General features: G+C 49.4%; 2 protein-coding genes across 2 annotated transcripts in view; one reads left to right on the top strand and one right to left on the bottom strand.

Moving 5' to 3' along the window:
* Nucleotides 1-7,241, bottom strand: part of CHDH (choline dehydrogenase) — a 64,499-nt gene extending 57,258 nt beyond the window's left edge. The window contains exon 1 of the mRNA XM_082848447.1: nucleotides 7,039-7,241. The gene's annotated coding sequence lies outside the window, so the exon portion shown is untranslated. The remainder of the gene's footprint in view (nucleotides 1-7,038) is intronic.
* A 232-nt stretch (nucleotides 7,242-7,473) lies between these two features.
* On the top strand, nucleotides 7,474-18,709 carry IL17RB (interleukin 17 receptor B; the record flags this gene model as incomplete). The annotated part of the gene is given in 11 exon segments (XM_082848372.1): nucleotides 7,474-7,557; nucleotides 10,119-10,245; nucleotides 12,082-12,107; nucleotides 12,109-12,130; nucleotides 13,607-13,749; nucleotides 14,476-14,541; nucleotides 15,568-15,712; nucleotides 16,836-16,949; nucleotides 18,155-18,273; nucleotides 18,277-18,627; nucleotides 18,632-18,709. Coding segments are annotated over 11 exon segments (1,251 nt in total). The 5' UTR covers nucleotides 7,474-7,497.
* Between the last annotated feature and the right edge of the window lie 451 nt (nucleotides 18,710-19,160).

The raw sequence follows: 19,160 nt of genomic DNA, 5'->3' as shown, positions 1-19,160 counted from the left end.
CATGCCGTGGAGCGGCTGGGCCCGTGAGCCATGGTCGCTGAGACTGCGCGTCCGGAGCCTGTGCTCCGCAACGGGAGAGGCCACAACAGTGAGAGGCCCGCGTACCACAAAAAAAAAAAAAAAAAAAATTCACCATCAGTACACTTTACTGTATGTTGTAGCTTAATTTTTTTGAATTAAAAAAACTCATTTTCTTCAAAAGTCAAGTTTCTCTTCCTAAAACTCTCATCTCCCACATTTTGGTGCAGAATAAACAAATGAATCAGAAACTCTCCCCTCTTCTCTTGAATTAGCTAATCAGTTGCTACCTCGGAGATAAGTCCAGCTGCTCGGGCAGGGCCCACTTGTCCTTGCACCGTCCTGGTGCTGAGGGTGGGACACAGGGCAGAGACTGCTCAGAATGCCAAGAAAACCCCAGGGAGGAGTCCCAAGTATGATGCCAACCACAGGCCAGGCTTTTGTCCCCAGCTCTGCCAGGACTTCTGTGTGACCTGGGCCGGGGGTTTCCTGTTGGCAACAGTGGGTGCCAGCCTGTGCGGGGGCCTCTGATGTTTGCAGCTCCCCCCTTCTCGCCTCTGCATATGTCTGAATGAGATATGTGTGAATGAGAGAACACAATGAAATATCCGCACCCAAAACTCCAGACCTGAATCTGCTCACACTTCTAAATCCACCGATTTGGAGGAAATTCGAAGATCAGAGGAACGTGGGATCCCACACACAGAATCCAGGCCAAGGGAAAGCCCGACATTTCTTCAACAAGTTCAAGTGAAAAAGAAACAAGGCAGAGAGAGATGGAGGGAAATCCACAGATCATGAGAGAATGACGTGTGGATCTCACTCAGGTCCTAGGAATTTGAACAGTGACTGGATATTTGAGGATATTAAGAAGTCATTGTTTGTCAGATGTGACACTGGTTCTGTGGTAATGTTGTTTAAAACGACTGTTTCAGAAATACCTACTGAAAGATGGACAGAAAAAATAAGCAATATTTGGATTTGGTTTAAAAAAACCCCAGGGATCTGGGGAACAGACAAAACAGGATCACCCATGAGGGGATGGGATATGGGATTCAATACTCTCTTCTGGCTAATTTTGTGTGTGTTCCAAGTTTTCCACAACAAAAAGGGCTTTCGTTGTTGCTATCTGTGTTAAATCTCAAATCTCTCTGCTAAAGGACTGAGGGAATGAAGGCAGCGTGGGAGAAGCTCGGAGGCCGGGAGCCTGATCTAGGCTGATGGACTCCACCCTGTTCCACAGAAGTAGGGGCGTTCAACAAAGGTTTGCTACCCGCTTCCTCCTTCAAGCACATTTTCAACCAGTTTTTAAAACCTCGATTAAAAAACACCACCTCACACCCAGATGTGAAGGATTCAGGCTCTGTGGCCAGGGCCAACCCACATGCTATTTTCGACTGTCTGCGAAAGATAAGCACAGAATCAAAAGGCAGGATTTAGAAACGTTTCCAGCAATCTGACACAATGACTTGATGTCTGCTGCATCTCCTAATAAGATAACGAGCTTAAATGCGATGTATCTTTGTTTTTACTGTAACAACTTTTATTACATTTTTTAAATCAACCCATGTGAGATTAAAATTTAAAAACCAAACATGGTCCTGCACCACAGGGAATTTGAGATGCACTATTATGGACTGGACATCAATCCCCTAGAGGCCCAGACCCGTGCGCTGAGGTGGCTTGTCCAGGGTCCCAGGACAAAGCGTCCCTTCCCACCATCTGAGGCACCGACTCTGGCATCTGCTGCAAACACAGGGCTAAGCAGAGGGCAGAGAGCAGCAGCTGCCAGGACTGCTTGATCTTTATTTTATTTTACTTTTTATTTTTTTTAACATCTTTACTGGAGTATAATTGCTTTACAATGGTGTGTTAGTTTCTGCTGTATAACAAAGTGAATCAGCTATACATATATTCCCATATCCTCTCCCTCTTGCGTCTCCCTCCCACCCTCCCTATTCCACCCCTCTAGGTGGTCACAAAGCACCGAGCTGACCTCCCTGTGCTATGCAGCTGCTTCCCACTAGCTATCTATTTTACGTTTGGTAGTGTATATATGTCCATGCCACTCTCTCACTCCGTCCCAGCTTACCCTTCCCCCTCCCCGTGTCCTCAAGTCCATTCTCTACGTCTGCATCTTTATTCCTGTCCTGCCCCTAGGTTCTTCAGAACCTTTTTTTTTTTATTAGAGTCCATATGATATGTGTTAGCATATGGTATTTATTTTTCTCTTTCTGACTTACTTCACTCTGTATGACAGACTCTAGGTCCATCCACCTCACTACAAATAACTCAATTTCGTTTCTTTTTATGGCTGAGTAATATTCCATTGTATATATGTGTCACATCTTCTTTATCCATTCATCTGTTGATGGACACTTAGGTTGCTTCCATGTCCTGGCTATTGTAAATAGAGCTGCAATGAACACTCTGGTACATGACTCTTTTTGAATTATGGTTTTCTCAGGGTATGTGCCCAGTAGTGGGATTGCTGGGTCATATGGTAGTTCTATTTTTAGTTTTTTAAGGAACCTCCATACTGTTCTCCATAGTTGGCTGTATCAATTTACATTCCCACCACCAGTGCAAGAGGGTCCCCTTTTCTCCACACCCTCTCCAGCATTTATTGTTTGTAGATTTTTTGATGATGGCCATTCTGACTGGTGTGAGGTGATACCTCGTGAAAGGATGCTCAACATCACTAATCATTAGAGAAATGCAAGGCCTGCTTGATCTTTAATCCGTGTTCACTCAGGCACTACCACAGGCTCGGAGACACACTCCTCCGAAGGCCAGCAAGGCTCTGGAGATGCTAAGCGAGCCCCTGTCGAGGCGCCATCCAGCCACGGCATGGCAGGGACAGGGACGCCAGATCACACCTGGGAGCAGCCCTGCAAGTAGCCAGCTCACTTTCTTTTATAAACCAGCGGCGAGATATGAGTCAGCCAACTTTCCCACACATGCCCGCTACTGTGTCCCTTTCAAGCTTCTAGAGGGGCTTAGCGGCAGAGGGCTCTACAGACTGCCAGGTGAGCTGCTTAAAAACGCCCACTGCTTCCTTGTGTCAACTACGAACAGCTCCATCACTGAACGAAAGTGCAGGAATCAATCAGGCACCAAGGCTAGTGTAGGACATCAACCAGCATCCACGGACCCTGGTTTCAAGTATCACTGATGGAGAGATAGGTGGCTGCCCCTTTGCTATGAGTCCCACACATGCCCACGGCTCTACCCCCTGACATCTCCAGTAATCCTCCCTCAAGCTCTGGGAGGCCGACTCTGTCACCCACATACAGATGGGGCTTTGAGAGAAAAACAGAACCAGCCTCCTCTTCATTCTGGACCTTCTTCCAGGTGCCAGTGTGACAGCGCACGTGAAGATTGGTGCAAGTACACACGGGCTGTGGCCTCAAGGGGTTCCGCCCTAGGAACTGGCAGGGGTAGTGTTAACATGGACTTAACACCGTGGCCCGCGTCTGTGGGCCTTCCTGGGCCAGCCCTCCTCACTGGAGCAGAGAAACCGTTTGCGGCTCCACGGCCCCACTGTGAGCAGGGGGCAAGCTCTCAGTGTGGCCTCAGGGTCCCTGGCTCAAAGCAGGCATGGCCACGGACTCTGCAAAACTCAACCAGCTGGAGCAGAACACTGGGTGCCGGGGGGAGGGTGGTACCGAGGGCGGGGTGCTCCCAACAGCACCCGTCCCAGCTCGGGGGGGCTTCCGGGGCCCTGGGAGGTGGCCAGTGTTTGCCAGAAACTGCTTGCTCTTCATGAGACAATGGGTCCACTGTGGACTGGCTGGGGCCTTGGTTAATACTTGAAAAAACAAAAGAAGTGGAAAATTCCACCTGTGTGGGTGGAGACTGGGCCTGGGATATGTCAACAACCCTAATGGTCTTGTTCCCTTGCTGACGCATAGGACAGAGAAACAAAGGTCTGAGAAAAGCGACAGCCTGCGGGCATCGCTGCTCTTGGGTCCAAAGGAATTTCCCTATTTGGGCCGTGGAGATCATTTGTTTATTTCTTGTCCCACCTCCCCTGCCCCTAAATTTACACAGCACTTTTAAGTCCTTCAGCTTTTTCCCACCTCTTCAGAGTGTCCCAACAGCCCTGCCAGGCCACCAGGGCTGATGTCAGCTTCATGTTATGGATGGGGAAACTGAGGCCCCAGGACAACCAGAGCCTCATCCGAGGCTGGCACTGGGGAGTAACTAGCGCAGCCAGGGATCTGGAGCCCTGGTCTCTCCACCCCCAGCAGCCGCACAGAACCTGTCCCAGGGGTTCTGGGGCCACAGCCTTGGGTGCTAGACAGAGTGGTCTTCCAGACTCCAGGAGAGGTGCCCTTCACCCCACCAGAGGGGGAAGAGGAGGAAGAAACTCAAACCAGCTCTCCTGGGCAGGCAGGCTTTGGTGCCGGCCTAGGAGGAAGGTATGCACTCATTCATTCGCTCATTCAAGCATTTCACAAGCGCCTCCTAAATACCAAGACTTGAAGGCACACTGCACAGTGGCTCTTTCAGAAACCTAGACCCAGCAGAATTCACGGCCAAAGGGGGAAGATCAGAGCGTCTGCACTTCCCTCACAGACTTGAGTCACCTCATTGCCATTACACTGTCTCATCCGCCCACTTTACAGTAAAGGAAACCGAGGCTCTGAGAAGGGCAGTGACTTCCAGAGGTTACAGAGAGAGAAGCTGAGACCTCCTGACCCGCAATGGCCCTGCCTCCTGTTTAAAGCCACGACACTATTGGACTTAGGCATTCAAACAAATGGTGTTCCTTCCAGCAGGCCACCTCGGAGGCTGCATGCTTAACCAACAAGGCCCTCTTGTGGAGGGACACTTTTTGGAAAGGAACTTCCGAGCCAGAGCAGACCCCTTCCCCCCCGGAAAAGACAGGCAGGCACACCTCACTGGCCCACAGAGAACACAGGCTGTGGCTGAAGGGCTCTCCTTGGGACTGCCCATTCTGCAGTCCTGCCGTGGGCATCAGAGAACCAGGGCCAGGGCAGTGTCACCTCTGTGCCCACACACACGCAGCCCTGGACCCAGGGCACTGGGGGATCCCTCAGCCTGTGTCCCAAGTCAACGGCCAGCACCTGCTGCCCAGGTTCCCTCCTCCTACCCGAAGCCCAGCCACCTCGGCACCATGCTGGCCTCACATTTCCTCTCTCCTTTGCCCACCAGCTTCTTCCCCTGGAGAAACGATCTTAACCTTGCCCTTTCTTGAAAGAAAACCACCCCACTCCCACCTCCAAACTCCCCCTCCCCTGCCTGTCTCACCCCTTCTTGCCAAGGACCTAAGCCAGGGGCCCACCTCAGGCCAGGCCACTCCTGGCCCCTCTGCCTCATCTGACACCTCGGCTGCCCCCTCACTCTCGGCTCTTCCTGGTGCAGGCCCTCCTAGCTTTCACCTCCAGGGAGTTCTCCTTCCCCGGGGACCTATCCTCCTCCCTTCTCTACCACCCCTATAAATGTCTGACTCACAAACTCTATCTCCAGATAGAGGACTAACCTCTGCATCCCTGGTTGTCCCCAAAGCCCTCACACTCAACAGCCCAAGCTCCTGCAGCAGGGCCTGCTTTGGGGCCAGCTGTAAAGCTGGCACAGCTCGAAGCCCGGCCCACAGGGACTCGGCTATTTGTCCAGTGAACGCATTTTGGTTAGCACCTGCCTCCTCGCTGGTCTCAGAGGGACTGGCCTCCCACAGCCTGGCATAGCCACCCAGGTGGGCTTTCTAAAACTGAAAACTGACCACCACCAAAACGTCTGCCGTGGTTCCTCTGCACCATGGGATAAAGTTCACGATCTCAAGAGCTGGAAAATGAGGCTGTCTGCATCTGCGCTTCCACAGCAGGCTGGGCACATGTGCCCTGGAACATGCTCTCACCGCCCTCATCCTCAGTCCAAAGGCAACTTTGCACCCCAGGGCTGGCACCCTGCACGTGTTAGCTCAGAAGAAAGACAACTATTAGAGCTGCAAATGATCTCTGGGACCCCAGGGCTCAAAGCAACTCAGAGAGGTTGAGCGAGGGGCCCAGGGTGGCCCAGCCCCAGGCATGGGTGAGGCAACAGCCTCACCTGAGCCACTCTCCTTGGTTAGAAACCAGACCAATCCTCTGGAAGCGTCACCTGAAACCTACATGTGTGCATGCCACAGCCCCCAGCTCTAGCTGGGCCCACTCCATGCTGGCCCAAATCTTACTCAGGCAGGTGGGCCAGGCCTGGTGCACAGGACCTCAGCAAAAGAGCTGCTTGACTAAGTCAACCTCGCACCAGCTGACAATTTCATTCCCCCTTAGGCCTTGGTCTCATGTAAAGAATGAAGCTAACCTGGCCTACAAGTTTAAGGGACCTTGAGTTGGTCACCCCCACCTTGTCCTTTGCAAACCCAGGCAGCTGAAGCAGCAAAGTTCCAAGCACTCTGATCTGCTGTTGACCCAGCTGATTTTTATTAACCTTCCCCCAAACCACTGTGCCTCAAAGGATGGTCCTGGTCCACCTGCGCAGAATTACCAGCAATGTCAAGTTAAATGCAGATTCCGGACCCTGCTGGACCTGAGGGGCTGGGCTGGCTCTCTGAAAGGCGGGCCCAAAATTTGCATTTAACGCTGCTCATAAATCCTGAGCTCAGGGAAACTCAAAAACCCGCCTCCAAACCCAACGGGTGAAGGCTTCCGCCTCCGGAGACCGAAGTGTTAGTGTCAGGCCTCATTTTGTGAAAACATACGTTGACCAGAACACCCGGGGAAAGGGAGGGTTTCTGTTACACGAATTACATATAACTTAGTTCCCGCGAGGAACTAACTCCCGCGAAGAACTCAGTGAGGCTTTGCTCTCCCCGTCCCACTGTTTTAGTTTCCAGGGGCTCAGCCGTAGCGTCAGGTGGAGCCCCAGCCTCGGCGTCCGGCCGGGGTCCTCCGGACCCACCCGACCTCTCGGCCCGAGGCCGCTGGGGCCTCCGGGCTGCGGCCGGGGCCGTTCGGGGCGGGTGGACCCGGGGTCTAGCGCGTCCCCGCTACTCACCGTGGGCAGCTCGGCCAGAGTGCAGGGACGGTCGGCGGCGGCCCGGCCCCGCTACACTTTAACTGGCGGCGCCGGCGCTCCGCGCGCTCCGGGCGGCCAGGAGCGGCACCGCGGGCCTCTCGGACCGACCTGCTCCGGGAGGGGACCGGACGCCAGGCGGGCCCGCCGGGCTCGGGCGAGCGGGGCGTGCGTGCACTCGTGCACCTGGCTCACTGCTCGCACGGGTGCGCTGAGCCGGCGCGTGCGCGGCTGCTGGAGAGCCGCTCGGACCCAGGCATCCCTCGCGGCCCCTGCAGGCCGGGGCACTTCTTTCCCTACCCAGGAAGGGCGCCAGGGGGCCGCCCCTACCTGGGCGGTGCTGGGGGAGGCGGAGCCCGGAGGTGTGGCCCCGGCCGCCGGGATAGGAGCGTGGCCGAAGGCTGGCAGGGACTACGAGCGGTGGCGGGCCGTGGCCCCGCGATGTCGCTAGTACTGCTGAGCCTGGCCGCGCTGTGCTGCGGTGCCATGCCTCCGGAGCCGGTAAGCCCACATCCGCGCCCCCTCCCGCTTTCCCCTCCCTCGAGCCCGGACCCAAATTCGTCCCACCCGTCAGCTCATGCTTCTCCAGGGCGTTCGCGGAGGGCCGTCTGTAGGGGACGCGTGTGCATGCTCTGGAGCACCGGGCGTCGGGCTGCTTGAGTCAGGAGCAAGGGAATCAGACAAACCTGGGTTCGCATGCCACCATGTGCTCTTGATTTAGCCATTTATGTTCACGGAGCCTCTTGTCCTCATCTGTGTAAGGAAGGGTCATACCTAACTTACCAGGATCTAGTGAAGGACAGCGATAGGGCCTGCAAGGCAGCAGCAAAGAGCCTGGAACATAGTAGGTGTTCACTATTGTTATTGCCTGGGGTCTTGAGGTCTGTCCTCTTTGGGGGCACAAGAGCTGCTTCTCCATTCCACTCGCCTTTTTTGCCCTGTTAATTTCGCTGTACTGGGGCCCTTGTCCTCAGAGCTAAGCTCCTGAACTCTACTGCAGGTTTCTTTTCATCCCCTGTGCCTTGAAGGACTGAGAGAATCTTCTGGGTCATTAAAGAAAAGCTCATCTGCGAAATAGCATTTGAAGCTATATTGCTGCCCTTTTAGCACAGCACATAGCAGAAAAGCATGGTGTTACTTGGTGATGGAAAGACAAACCCCATTCCCTGCCCTTATGTCTTCAGCTACTCTCCTTGTCCTCTGTCTCAGTTCGGAGCCCATCCCCTCACTCCCTGGCCTTTTCCACTAGAGGAAGAATTCATTGCCTTTGCAGTAGCTGCTGTTAGGCCAACAGCTTGAACTCTGTAAAGTTTAGAGCCGTTGCTTTGCTTCTTCCTAAAATTTGTCTCACCAGCCCTTTGACAAGAACGTAGCTCCCAGTATGGTGGCTCATTTGTTTAAAAAGCTGCCTGATGATATCCCTTGGAGTTCAGCTTTAAAAAGACAAAGATGAGCGACTGAGAATTTTACCCAACTCAGGTTACTCAAACTATCAAAAGTCTTGCCTTCTGTCATACAAGGTGTTTAGAAATGTTGAGGCCGTGAAGGATCAGATTCCAGAGCTGGTGGACTTAACCACGCTGTGTCATGTCACTGGAACTTGCAGCTGCCTTTTAGGTCCAGTATTTTATTACAAAACCAAAGTACTAATTATTTTTTCTTATAAAAAGACATGAGCAGTTAACTCCAAAGGATTTAATACTGGCCTTTCTTAGACACTGATGATATTATTTATTTTTTTAAGTTCTCTTTATTATTTTTTTAAAATAAATTTTATATATTTTATTGATTTTATTTTTGGCTGCATTGGGTCTTCGTTGCTAGTGCGGGCTTTTCTCTGGTTGCAGAGACAGGGGGCTACTCTTCATTGCAGAGCATGGGCTTCAGTAGTTGTGGCACGCGGGCTCAGTAGTTGTGGCTCACGGGCTCTAGAGCACAGGCTCAGTAGTTGTGGCACGCGGTCTTAGCTGCTCCGCAGCATGTGGGATCTTCCTGGACCAGGGCTCGAACCCCTGTCCCCTGCATTGGCAGGCGGATTCTTAACCACTGCACCACCAGGGAAGCCCTAAAAGTTCTTTTTAAAAGATAACATGATGAAATCACAGTTGCGCTATGATTTTTTAAATATCTCAGGTGAGTCCTTTTATATTAGAAGAATTTTTTAAAGCACCTGGGAAAGGCACCATGGACTGCACTCTTCTACTTATCTTCTTGGCATAGCCAGTCCTTAACCTGGGAAAACTCAATAAATATTCTAGACTGTCCTGAAAGCCTGCAGTTAAACATTAGAGTGTGAAGGGACCTTCATGGTAGTCTAGAGTTATCCCCTGCTTGTAGCAGAGACGGCTGAGGTGCAGAGAGGGGTAAAAAACCCACCTCTGGTCTTTAAGGGAGGTGATGGCCAGGCTTGAGGGTCAAGTGTACTAGCGGTTAATCTATGACCCATCATAGCCTACCATGGGGCCATGTAGTCTCCCTCAAACTGTGAAGTGGAACCAGCTCAGCATTCATCCCTTGTGTATGCATTTAAGGAAAAAGATGGTGTTTTGCCTAATTGGCAAATGAAAGCTTGTGGTTTGACCGTATTCAACATGGCACTCGGTTTCTTTTCGTCCCCTGTGCCTTGAAGGACTGAGGGAATCTTCTAGGTCAAAGTAAGCACTTGGAGACACCTGGCTAATTGCCACTAATCCAGGTCCTTTGTTGGGGGTGTGGATGTTGTGCTCACAAACAGGTTGCTGAGAGCTACAACCTGGAGCCTGAAGCAGAATGCCTGGGTTCAAATCCCATTTGGGGCCATTTCTCTGCTGTGTGCCTTGGGCAAGTCAGCATCCCTGGGCCTCAGTTTCCCCATCAGCAAAGTGAGGGAAGCTGAACTTAAATTACATCCTGGCTCTAGAATTTTACACTTCTCTGAGTCTGTGAGTTACACTGGCAAACCGTGTGGGGTCCATTTCCTTAGCAGACGTTGACTAGAGACATGAGTTTCAGCAGTAGGTTAAGGAATGAAATTATAAATGAGAAGAACTTGGAAATTCAGGGCTTCCCGCTTTGCCTTGCAGTGGACGTTTTCCTACATTGGCTTTCCTGTAGAGCTGAACAGAGTCTATTTCATTGGGGCCCATAACATCCCCAATGCAAATATGAATGAAGACGGCCCCTCCCTGGCTGTGAACTTCACCTCACCAGGTACATTTCCTCACTCTTCTCTTACTGTCTTGCTGGGACACCTGTTTTGGTATGTGGTTTGGTACAGAGAAGCCAGGTACCCTGGACAAGGCGTTTGGCCTTGCTGAGTCTCGGCTTCCTCATGTGTAATATGGACATGACAGTAACTGCACCTCACTCACAAGGAGAGGATTAAGTCAGGTGAAATGGAGGGGAAAGCCCATTCCTGTGTGTCAGGCACTGACTGAGCACTTGACACGCATCATCTCACTTAAGCCGTCAACAACCCCAAGGTTGGGACAGCCCCTTTTTGCAGATAAAGAAACTGAGAACTTAAGTAACTTGCCCTGGTTACACATGCAGAAGTGAAGCTGAAAGTCAAACTCTGGTCCTTCTGGACTGATGCACTTTAGCCATTCTTTGTTGTTGATGCAAAACGCTTGTTCCAGCCTCAGTTGCCTGGCAGGCTGTGTAGTCTGACAGCGTGCGGCTGGTCTCTGAGGATGTACAGACTCCAGTAGGTTTCTCCCCTGAGCTGCGGTGAAGAGGCAGGTGGCACCGAGTGCTGGGTTCTTTCCCTTGCTCTGTGACACACAATCAGCTCTCTGGTGTCACACCTTCAGTATCACACACGGGGTTGGGGTGAGGATGAGATGGGATCATGGGTGAGGAGGGTCCAGCATGGTGCCCGGCCCCAGCAGCTCCCACGTCACCCCCACTCGGCTGGGTCACCTGTTCTGTATCCCATGCCCGTCCCTGTCCCAGGTGTAGCATCGAAGCCAAATGGGGCAATTTCCAATCTGTCATTGTTCCTTGGTCGTGGTCCAGTGTATTCTTGGCATCACATCATTTACTACACAGTAGTGCCCAGCTTTCTTGATGAGACTAAATCTCATTTTTTAAATTATATTTTGGAATAATTTTAGATTTATAGAAAAGTTGCAAAGCTAGTACAAAGAGTTCCCATATACTTCTCACCCAGTTTCCCTTATCGTTAACGTCCTACATTACCGTGGTCTATTTGTCAAAACTGCGAGTCCAACACTGGTACATTTCTATGAACTAAGCTCCAGACTTTATTGGATTTCACCTGATTTTCCATTAATGTCCTCTTTCTGTCTCAGTGGCATTTAGTCCCCCATGTCTCCTTCGTCTCATCTGATCTGTGACAGCTTCTTAGTCTTTCCCTGTGTTTCACGATCATGACCGTCTTGAGGAGTGATGGCCATACATCCTGCAAACCCAATCTGGGTTTGTCTGGTGTTTGTCTCATGATTAGACTGGGGATATAGGTGTGTTTGGTGAGAATTCCGCAGAGGTGAAGCACTCTTCTCATGACACTCTATCAGGGGTGGGTGACATGCACAGGACGTCACAGGTGGTGCTCACCTTTGTCACTGGTTAAGTGGTGTCTGCCAGGCTTCTCTGTGTAATCTAGTATTTTTCCCTTTCCCAAATTTTAGTTTTTGGAAACAAATCACTAAGTCTACCCCATCCTGGGGTGGGGGTATAGGGTGGGATTAAGCTCCACCTCCTGGAAGGGGCAGTATCTACACATATTACCAAACCTCATTTTTGAATAATGGTTGGTTTCTAAGTCTTCTCTTGGGGATCACAGATAGTTTTGATAAAGGCTGTATTTAATTAGACTCTGGTTATCACTTCCTGAATAGATAATCTTCTGTTTAACAGTATGATGTTAGCATCTCATTTAAATCTGCTATCTGACCTCATATCTGAAATGTCTGACAATTCATTACAGGTGTGGTAAGCATATGTGTATGCACACTTGTTGGCAAGGGGGTGGAGCAGAGATACCTTCTTCTAAAATGTAAAAACTTTCATTCAAATTTCCAGGCTGCCTGGACCACATAATGAAATACAAAAAAAAAGTGCATCGAGGCAGGTAAGTAAATACAGCAATTGCTTTTGTCATTAGAAGAAATTCATACCGTGAGTCAGCGCAGCTCAAGCTTTTTAAGATGAAGGAACTGAGGCCTAGAGTGGGGCTGTTATGTATCCGAATTGCTCAGACTGTGAAGGCTGATCCTGGCCAGCGCCGTGCCCACTGGACCCAGGGATGGACAGACTCTTAGTAGGTTTATATGGTGAGCAAGTCACAGAAAAAAAACACCCTGCTCCCTTGGTTAAAGTAACATTTTAGCCCAAACCAAAGGCCCTTCCTGCCTGGATGGGAATCTGTAAGTCCCCCACCTGCTCAGACACCAGTACCACTGAACTGTGGTCACAGGGACCCTGCACACCTTCTGCTTGGACGTGCAAACATTCAAGGTGGGAGCGTTAGCTAAAGTAGTGACCTAGAAGCAGGCTGTCAACCTGTGACCTCACAGGGGTCTACATCCTACAGGCCAGACTGTTAGAACCTGCCCCCATCTTTTGCATTTTTAAATAAGCCCTTTCAGGATAATCAGTCCCAACTGGCCAACTTCCAAGGGGTTTACAAGGATCTCTGTGCATTTCTGGGTAATAGTCTTAGGGTGCTAATGAGGCTAGTGGTTTTGGGGGGATCAGTCCCTGCCTCTTAGGCACCCCCACCCCACAGGCATCCCTATGAACCCCAGCAGACTGAGTGCACACGTCTCCTCGCTCGAAGGCAGACTTGGAGCATTGTGCCTCCTCTCTCGCCTCCCACCAGGAGAGATCTGGAGTGTTGGAGGTCACTGGGATGTGAGGCGGTCTGAGGGCCTCGAATCAGTCCTAGAACCCAACTCCTAAAGACAGTTCTGAGCTGGGGCTTGAAATGGCCTCCTGGGTGGGGAAAATAATACACGGTATTCTACATCATGTTCCTGGAAATTAACCGAGTGCTGATTTGCAAGCCACATGAATGAAACCACCAGCTTTTTCTCACAGAGTAGACCTGTCCGGGTATCATCTAAGCCATGAGATATTTCCTTATTTCCTGACATCCAGTAAAGCTGGGGCAGAGTAGTCTGATGGATGGAGCTCCTGGAACACAGAGTGTTCTAGTTCTAGCTGAATTCCCTCACTCTATAAACTCAGACATGTCTCCTAACCTGTGGCTCCTGCCCCGCATCCCGGCAAGGAGGAAACCCTGACCCCAGCCCTTCACTCAAAATGGATGTTGAGAATAGAATGTAGTAGTAGAACCCAGCCTGTGCCTCTCACCACCCTCAGCCCAGGGAAGCTGTTTTCAGCAAAGCAGTGACGTGGGGTCACTAAACTTTCTTGGGCAGCAGGTTACTTTGAGATGATAAATAAAAGGCACACTGTGTAGCTGAATAAGTATCTCTTGGACGTGTGCCTCAGAACGTACATCTGTTTTTGTCAAGCCCTTATGGGGACTTAAATGAGGGCTGAGTTTGCAACTCCAGCCTTGTGATTCTCTCTCAACTTACAGGAAGTCTGTGGGATCCAAACATCACTGCTTGTAAGAAGAATGAGACCACGGTAGAAGTGAACTTTACAACCAGTCCCCTTGGAAACAGATATATGGCTCTCATACAAAATACCACTGTAATTGGGACTTCTTATGTGTTGGAGGTACTTTTTTCCCCTTCATTTCCTCAACACCACCCCCGTCCTCAACCTTCAGCTCTCCTTCTCTTGTTGAAGAATGCAGATTTCCTGGACAGGCTCTCTTTTGGGAGAGCACGGGCAGAACTGTCTGCTGTACAAATATGCTGGGCTATTTTGATTAATTCAGACAAAGAAAAACAAGTCCCTGGGAGCATCCCCGGAAACATCCCTGTGACTCTAAAACCAACCAAAGGTAGAGGTCTCAGAAGTATGGAGTGAATCCTGACTCACGCATAGTCTAATGAGTTCAAAGTCAGTTTGGGAAGAGCGTGTCTTCACTGGCAGTCTTTGATCTAATCATTTGTATGGCTCCTAATACCTTTTTTTTTTAAAAATGTATTTATTTTTGGCTGCATTGGGGTCTTCGTTGCTGCCTGCAGGCTTTCTCTAGTTGCGGCGAGCGGGGCTACTCTTCGTTGTGGTGCACGGGCTTCTCATTGCAGTGGCTTCTCTTGTTGCAGAGCACGGGCTCTAGGCACGAGGGCTTCAGTAGTTGTGGCTTGCGGGCTCTAGAGCGCAGGCTCAGTAGTTGTGGCACACGGGCTTAGTTGCTCTGCAGCATGTGGGATCTTCCCAGACCAGGGCTCAAACCAGTGTCCCCTGCATTGGCAGGTGGATTCTTAACCACTGTGCCACCAGGGAAGTCCCTGGCTCCTAATTCTTGATTTTTGTCTCACTCACCGGCACCAGAAGGAACTAACTCGAACTTCCGTGGTGGTTCAAGGGACTGGGGAAAGTGAAGGTGCTGTGGTCCAGGTAAAGCTGAACGAGATGCTCTGGGGAGGGGAGGAGAGGGGAAGGGCACTGAAGACCCATTGCACTGCAACTCGCTGCCTTTGAGGAGTCTTTCTAGTTGGAGCAGATGAGTTCTCTCCCCAGCTCGCTTCTGCCAGCAGTCTCACCATTATGTGACATTGATGGGGAATCCTGGCTTCCATCTTCACAGCTGTGAGGTCAGGAAGCTGACCTTATCGTCACGGTCCCTTCTGCTTTTGTGAGTGGCTGTTGACTTTCCAAGGTGCTTTTATTCCTATTTTCTGTCACAGAAACACAGAGGAACTCTGAGCCATTTTATTATCCCAAGCCTCCATTTTCACTGCAAAATGAAGTAACAAAGGACTTGAAATCAGCAGGCTTGGGTTCCCAATCAGCATATGAACTTTGAAGGGCAACTCTGTCCCCTCGGGGACTGAGTTTACTGCGCTGGAGAACAGGAAGTTGGGCTAGCAGGTGCTCTCACAGCTCTTTCCACTCTGAGTGTATGCTGTGGGGCCATGGAGGGTCCCGGTAGGACACAGCTACACCCAAGACATAAGGGCCTTTTTGTTCTTCATTCCTGGGACATACAGGCAGAGCTCAGACACGCCCGGCAGAGCAGATACCCATCAGCGCGTTAGGACTGCACCCCTTTTCCAGAGAACCAGACTCTACTAGTCCCAAGGGACTTACATGTCGTAAAGCGCTGGCTTAGGTCAAGAGGAGTCCCACTGCTCTGTTTTTTGGAGGACATATTTGTATATGTATTAGGATGTGACCTAACCCTTTTAGATAAGGAAATTAACATCTTAGCAACATGTACAAAGTTTAGGTTCACAGCTCAGGAGTCTTAGAAGGTTTTTGGTCTTGAGTCACTAGTCTGGATTTTAGGGCTTTGTGACAGACATATGACCAAGGAAAAAAAATGTCCTATTACAATGCTAGAGAGGGGCTGAAGCCAGAAAAAAAGGGAAGAGAAGTTCTGGTGAAAGCAGAAATAAGGCTGAGCCCCTCATTTCTCCTTAGCTGACTCTGTATTTCCATACCTGTGCTTCATTTATGAGATCAAGATCCGTGACCAAGCAGGATATACACAAGAAGGGAAACAAAATCAACGGTGCAAAATTGATATTCAGAGTGCCTCAAGGATCTGCTGAAAAACATCAGGGCTGTAAAGGGACTGAGTATATGAGGGAACATGCATTTCACTGCTTTCTGACTTTCTTATCCGTCTCAGTGGCCCAGGCCTGGCTGATACTGTGATTCATTGTGGCCACACAGACATTTGGATAACAAATTAGGAATAGTGGCACAAAGAGACACACGTCATTGGTGCCTGAGAGCAGCTGGTTCTGGAGAATGTCTCTCTGGATTTAGCGATGTTAGTACCTTCACTGCAGGTTGACAAAATGCTTCCAGAACTAGCCCAGGGGTGGGGTCAAAAGTTTTAACTTCCCTGGTGGCTCAGTGGTTAAGAATCCGCCTGCCAGTGCATGAGACATGGGTTCGAGCCCTGGTCCGGGGAGATCCCACATGCTATGGAGCAACTAAGCCCGTGTGCCACAGCTACTGAGCCTGCGCTCTATAGCCTTCAGGCCACAACTACTAAGCCCACGTGCCTAGAGCCCGTGCTCCGCAACAAGAGAAGCCACCGCAATGAGAAGCCCACGCACCACAACGAAGAGTAGCCCCGCTCACCGCAACTAGAGAAAGTCCGCGCGCAGCAACGAAGACCAAACGCAGCCAAAAATAAATTAATTAATTAAAAAAAAAAGTTAAAAGGTGCTGGTCTTAGAAACCCACCTCCTAACAATCCTGACTGCTGTGTAGGTGCAGTGCCTATGGATTCCTGAGCACTTTCACACACTGGAGCTTAACTGATCCTCAACATTCCCGTAACCAGGTGGCATGACCTCCCACATCTGTCAGTCTGACAAAACAGCCTTTAAAAATGCCATCTATCCATATTATGTATTAAGTAATTGCACCCAGAATAACATTAATTCAGCAAAGAAAAAAAAAAACGTAAACTCTGGTTATCACAGTGAAAATGTGGAGTAAGAGGCCAAAATGGTTTTAGAGGACTGTTCCTACCTCCTGGGCCCCCTCTCCCTTTTGAGAATCTAATGAAACACCTGGACACTCTAATGGAAAAACACACTGATCTGCAGACCCCGGGGAGATCTACTGACCCTTGGCTTTAAAGGGACCAAAACTTCCACAAAGCACTGAGTAAAAGTTTTAGTTTCCAAATAAGAGATAAATTTGGTTCTGTTCTGCTAAAGATGAATAAGCTTTGTTTTCTCCAGGCAGAAGTGTGCTGGGTGGATGGCTGCCTCTCCTCCTCTTGGCTCTGCTGGTGGCCACGTGGGTGCTGGCGGTTGGGATCTATCTGACCTGGAGGCATGGTAAGGGTTATAATTCAGTTCTTTAAAGAAACGCAGATGAGGAAATAACACTGATGTTTTTTTTAAAGGAGATTCCTCCAAAGGCAATCACATTTTGGCATTACACAAGAGTCAGACATTTATTTAATGCCTCATAGCTCTCCTAAAGACTAATATAATGACTGGACCACACCCGCTAAGGTAAAGCAGGGATTGGGACTCCAGATCTGCTATCACCTGTTTTCTTTTTACCATCGAGGCATCTACAACGAGTGTAATGGGCCAAAGATAGCTGATAACAAATTACATTTTACCTGTGATAGGTACTCTACGCTAGTTCCTACTTTTAAAAAGTAATTCTTCCAAAGCATAAGAACAACACTCATTTGGATTCATATACTCTAAGGATCTTGCCAACTCTACAACACTGAAGACTTGAATAAGAAATCAGAGTATTTATATAGATACACAGCTAGAGAGAGGCCCACTGAAAACCTCTGCTTCTTCTCCCCTCCACATGTAGACAAGGAAATATAAATGTAGTCTTTGAGTTGTCTGTGATGTTGTATACAGAACAAGATTAATCCCATTTTCTTTCTTAGGTAAGCTAGCCACGTCAAACTTTGACCTTAAGAATACTTATATTAATGGCTATTATTTGACTTGTATTCGTTAGTTTCATACCTAGTTTCCATTCCTTAACACGTATAGGACAGAATTCCAGTTGAGTTCCAGCTGAAATGGGGGTACCACTTAACCTTACGGAACTGTAAAGAAACTCTACCACCTGTAGGTAGAAGATGGAACAACTACTGAGTTGACCCAACTTAAAACGTGATGTGAAGGGCAGAGAGGTCAGCTGTCCTTGTTCACATATGGCACTAAAAATACTAAATTTACAACCACCCACCTGAAACAGAGTACCTTAAACCTCAACAGTTTCTATGAATTTATTTGAAAAGCTACGGGCTTAATCAAGAGGACTAATTCAGTGACAGGGACTTAGAAAAACATCTTTTAAGCATCTTTAAGGTTTAAGCACTGGTGTGTTTCAGGTGATGTGTACAAAAGGAACATCAGGGGTATTTTCCTCTCTGGCAGTAATAACATCCCTGGTGCTTAGCTGATGTGCCCTAGCAAGGGATCATTTATCAGCGATAGTTTAGACTAGAGTAAAAGCCTATTATTTGCTGTCCACAGATGACAAATGCTTTTCTCCCCCACAGAAAGGATCAAGAAGACTTCCTTCTCTACTACCACACTACTGCCCCCCATTAAGGTTCTTGTGGTTTACCCATCTGAAATATGTTTCCATCACACAGTTTGCTACTTCACTGAATTTATTTAAAACCACTGCAGAAGTGAAGTCATCCTTGAAAAATGGCAGAAAAAGAAAATAACCGAGACGGGTCCCGTGCAGTGGCTTACCACTCAGAAGAAAGCCACGGATAAGGTCATTTTCCTTCTTTCCAATGATAACACCATGTGTGATGGTACCTGTGGCAAGACGGGGGGCAGCCCCTGTCAGAACTCCCAAGACCTGTTCCCCATCGCCTTTAACCTCTTCCGCAGCGATCTGAGAAGCCAGACTCATCTGCACAAATATGTGGTGGTCTATTTCAGAGAGGATACCAAAGACAACGACACTGGGCTCAGTGTCTGCCCCACATACCGCCTCATGAAGGATGCTACGGCTTTCTGCAGAGCTTCTCCATGCCAAACAACGTGTGTCGACGGGGAGAAGGGTGCACGCCTGCCACTACAGCTGCTCCTCCCCATAGCCCAGCCACGAAGCAGGAGACCTTAAAGCCTTCCTACTGCTCCAATTACAGGAGGAAAGCATCTGTGATGATTCTGAAGTTTACCGTACAGGCTACTTGTAGGGAGGATTACAGCTGAACTTTGAACAACCCAGGGGGTAGGGGTGCTGACCCCTGTGCAGTCGAAAATTCATGTATAACTTTACAGTCCACTATCTGTCTCTGTGGTTCTGCATCCGTGGATTCAACCAACTGCAGACCAGTAGTATGTATTTATTGAAAAAAATCTACATATAAGTGAATCTGCCCAGTTCAAACTTGTGTTGTTCAAGGGTCAACCATATGTATACCTGCTTTAGCAAAAGGAAGTAAGGGAGGATTCACAACTGAATACATACACCTTAGTCTAGTAATTAAAAGGTTTTATGCTTATAAAATTGTTACAAATTTACTAACTACTGTGGCATTAAAG

Source organism: Leucopleurus acutus (assembly GCF_964270905.1).
Source record: "Leucopleurus acutus genome assembly, chromosome: 10".
Taxonomy (NCBI): domain Eukaryota; kingdom Metazoa; phylum Chordata; class Mammalia; order Artiodactyla; family Delphinidae; genus Leucopleurus; species Leucopleurus acutus.
This window is presented reverse-complemented; position numbering and strand designations above follow the sequence as displayed.